At 40.6% G+C, this 3789-nt stretch overlaps 1 protein-coding gene across 2 annotated transcripts; it reads left to right on the forward strand.

Moving 5' to 3' along the window:
- The first annotated feature begins 407 nt into the window (after nt 1-407).
- LOC149005118 (uncharacterized) lies at nt 408-2388 on the forward strand. Of its 2 annotated transcripts, none has more exons than XM_089169345.1 (2): nt 408-974; nt 1881-2388. In XM_089169345.1, exons 1-2 carry the CDS (start codon nt 468-470, stop codon nt 2004-2006), a joined length of 633 nt encoding a protein of 210 aa, XP_089025471.1. In that variant the 5' UTR covers nt 408-467; the 3' UTR covers nt 2007-2388. The 2 variants fall into 2 exon arrangements, with proteins under 2 accessions (XP_089025471.1, XP_089025472.1); XM_089169346.1 differs by having other exon boundaries at nt 1900-2388.
- The last annotated feature ends 1401 nt before the right edge of the window (nt 2389-3789 follow it).

A 3789-nucleotide genomic window follows, 5' to 3' on the forward strand; every position in this document is an offset into this window, starting at 1 on the left:
AGACGGGAAGAGTGAACGTTTGACAGTTAATCAGGTAGATACTGGTTATGGTTTTATGAGTAAAGGTTGAACTCAAAGGAAGATTAACGAAAAAGATATAAAATGGCTGAAAAAAGTGATATCACTGGATTTATGAACACAATTAAAAGAACAAACTGTTCCCGTGAGGTGCCTCAGAATTCACCTCAAGGTTTCTATCTAACGTTGAAATCTGTCAATGGCAAAGAGACAGTTGAGCCCCACCGAATTTCAGGATTCCATGTTCTGCTTCATTGCTCTGGGAACGTGGAAGTGGTCCCAACCAGCGGTGATGTCACGGGAAGCTCAACCACGCCTCTTCTTACGGATTAATATAGTTAATTTCGTTACCAACCCTACAACTACAACAGACTCAGTAACTCGATCGGTGCACGTAAAAGTGGAGATCACAATCTATAGTACCACTCTTCTCTAAAATAAGAGTAGCAATGGACGCTTTGTGGGAGTTGGAAGACAAGTTGAAGTTATCAACCCAGGGAGCAATAATTGTGTTTGTGGGCACAACCTTCGCTGTCATAGGACTCTGTACAGCTATGCTGAAACGGAAGGAGAAGAAGAGATCACAAAGAGAGCAAGCTGTGGATAAAGAAGCAACTAGAGATGGGAAGTGGGATGAATCAGGGTCAGGTTGGGGATCAATTGAGGAAGCATTGATAGGTTCGGTGCGGTGGAGTGGGGCATTTAAGCTGGAACTGGAGGAAACGCAAGCCCACGGTTGGCATGAGGGCGCCCCTGCAACTTTGCTGATTGAAGGAAAGTATGAAGCGGTGACACCGGTGTGGCAGTCTCACAATTCAATGTCACCAGTCTGGCAGAAACCGATTCTGATGGGAGAGAAGTGTGAGCTCCCAAGGTTTAGTGGCCTCATCCTGTATGACGAACGTGGACGCCCACTTCATCATGATGACCCGTCAGATAAGGATTTCCTGCTTCAGGTTAGTTGCTTTTCATTTTTCAGATCAATAACGAGAAACAGAAGAGAGGAAATCCAACTCTATCACACATAGAGTTTGCCTTATATGAAACTCATTTCTTAACCTGTCCTCAGTTGAAGCCTCAATTTGGGGTCTTTGGGTCTGGTCAGTTTCGATTTGGGCTTTTGGGTATCAGTCGATAGATTATGGACCATGCATTTCCTTGTAGATGTATGCCATGTGTCTTTGCATCATATCAAAAGATTGAGGTTAGGTTTACCAGATAATTTTTTTTAAAATTTTTTTTTAGATTAATCACAACCTTTTGATGTGACTTATGAATATGTGTCACACATCTACTAGGAAATGGAAGGTCTACTTCCTTGTTAGAAATGGACTAAAATTCCTTCAGCCGAAAGCATCAAATCAGAAAAAACAGACGATTGGGAAAATTTCGGTTTCATGGATCCCTGCGGTTTGGGTTCGGGTAGGATTCGGTATAAACTAATGATTCAGGTTTGGGTTGAATTGATTTTGAGACCGTTACGGACCCATTATCGAACTATTTCAGCAATCTTTGAAATAAAGACTTGTATCTGGACCTTGATTCTTGCTTTTTGCGCTTAAGGCCCCAATAAACCAACTTTATTTAACCTCTTTATCTAAATTGGTTTTTCTTTTAATGGTTCATAGCTCGGTTAGTGATTCGATCCATTTGGCTCGGCCTAATGGACACTAACAGTTAGGACCATCCTCAACTTGTTCATCATCCGACTAGCCTTGGTTTGGTCTCATTTCTTACTAGGCTGCATTGGTTTGCTTCAATGTGTCGGTCCCAGAATTAAACCCCCTACCTCAATGGACCAGAGAGTACATTGGCCTCAGAATAAGCAGATTGCATGATTGACAAAATAGCTCTGACGGTAGTTTAATCTTTGTCATGCAGGGAAAACGAATGCCGACTCTCAAGGACCTACTGTAACTTCTCTATGTTACTTCATCTCCTCAGTTACTCTTTTTGTGATGGAAAGGAAAGGAGAAGAAAGCATATAAAACAGGGAAAACAAAGAGATCAGTTTCTGAAGATGCTAAAAATTTCTTTCTTCCACAATGAGAAACTTGTATGCGAACATTAGTGCACCTGTTTAATGAATTCCCATTACCTACTTGATGGTACATAATTCACTTCACTGCATATGCAAAACCCATGCTAATCTTTGTGGAAAAAGAACAATTCTAAGAATAAACAAATCAACAATGTTGCTGCTGAATTATGTTCATCCACACAATCAATGGTACCTGCAAGAATGTGCTCGACTGTAGTGGTCGTGTTACACCTTTGAAGCTCAAGTCAATTGAGTAATCAACCTAAAATTCAAGAAGGTTGATGCAATGGACTAGATAGCTTTAATCTCAAAAAACGTCCCTCCTTAAGGATGATGGCATAGCTATTTATAATTTGGAATTACCTGAGTCCACTAGACATTGAGTTTGATTTGAACTTTCACAAAGAGGAAGAGTTCGACCTGGACTCCAATAATATTTGAGATCGACTTGGACTCCAATACTGATTTGATCCTTTTGATTCTTATCCCTAATTTCATGGGAATTAACACAGAATGTTTCGAGGATAAAAATATCTTAGGTCGTTCTGGTTCAATCAAGTCTGGTCGAATCAAATTGAACCTGGTTGATCTTTATCTGGTCTAACCAAATCGTACCTGATCGGTTTTCATCAACTTGGTCCAAAGGACTTTATCCTTATCATAAGCCTCCAAGTCCCTTAATCGGAACATTTTGAGGTTCGGGCTTAGGGATTTCAAGTTACGCGTTTAAAACTTTAATTTGGACCGGACAAATCTTCAATGCCTCGTATACTTTAATCAATGCATGACCTGCCATCCTGTGGAAGGTTTTAATTGAGTGACAGTTTGGACAGACGGAAAGCCTGCGCACTATTTCCCATAGTCCTTCGGTGAGCGCCACATGTCCACATCTTTAAGAAATGACGTGAGGCAGTTGTCTTCAAAAGGGGTTTAATCTCTTCTGCCCACATGTCACTCATGACCTGTTTTGATTTTAGAATCTCTTTGAATCTTAGTCGTTTGGATTCTCTGATCGTTGGATTACACCCGTTTATCAACCATCCGATTCAAATATTTCTGAAGTATATCTAATTCGTTCATTGGACCTATCTCTTGTCCCGTTAGATTGGAATCAGCTTAGGTCATAAAAGTCCTAGTTTTATGCCATTGGATTTAGAACAGTCATTTCCTTTAGACTAGAATCTCTAAAAGGTATAAGAAGCCACTCCTTTCTTCATTTCTGTGAAATCCAGCCCAAACCTAGCTAGGGCACCCTATCTATTTTGGGTAAAGAAGGGTTAGTTTAAATGTTACACCTTAAAGTTGTACCTTGATTTGATCTTAGCTTGTTGCTTGTAGATCCTTTTGGTTGATGATTTGGTGTCGGAACCCAAGCCCATGGACATTGTCGATGATGCCCCTCACTTGAGAGCATTGTCAGTGTTAGTTTTGAATCTGCGCACCAAAGAGGGGTGAATTAGTTGAAATACCTAATGAACTCTTGTTCCCAATCCGAAGGTATTTCCCAAAACTAGACTTCTTGATGGACTTGTAGGAGAAAACCTTACTCAATTTGACCCCATATAACCCTCCAAATCCCTGTCCGAAGTTGCTGAACTATGTCTGGCAAATCCTGCTTGTGCATTGAAGAAGGTGAGCCTAGTTAGTGGACCTAATGAACTCCCATGCTTGATCTGAAAGTATTTCTGGAAACTAGACTTCTTGATTGACTCGTAGAATAAAACCTCACT

Source organism: Hakea prostrata, chromosome 9 (genome assembly GCF_041222555.1).
Source record: "Hakea prostrata isolate BN-2017 chromosome 9, UWA_Hpros_2, whole genome shotgun sequence".
NCBI lineage: Eukaryota > Viridiplantae > Streptophyta > Magnoliopsida > Proteales > Proteaceae > Hakea > Hakea prostrata.

Bases quoted from the DNA above. Each gene is read 5' to 3' on its own strand.
- LOC149005118 (XM_089169345.1), top strand. From the start codon at position 468: ATGGACGCTTTGTGGGAGTTGGAAGACAAGTTGAAGTTATCAACCCAG. The intron at 975-1,880 runs GTTAGTTGCTTT...CTCTGACGGTAG, and splicing joins ATAAGGATTTCCTGCTTCAG to TTTAATCTTTGTCATGCAGG.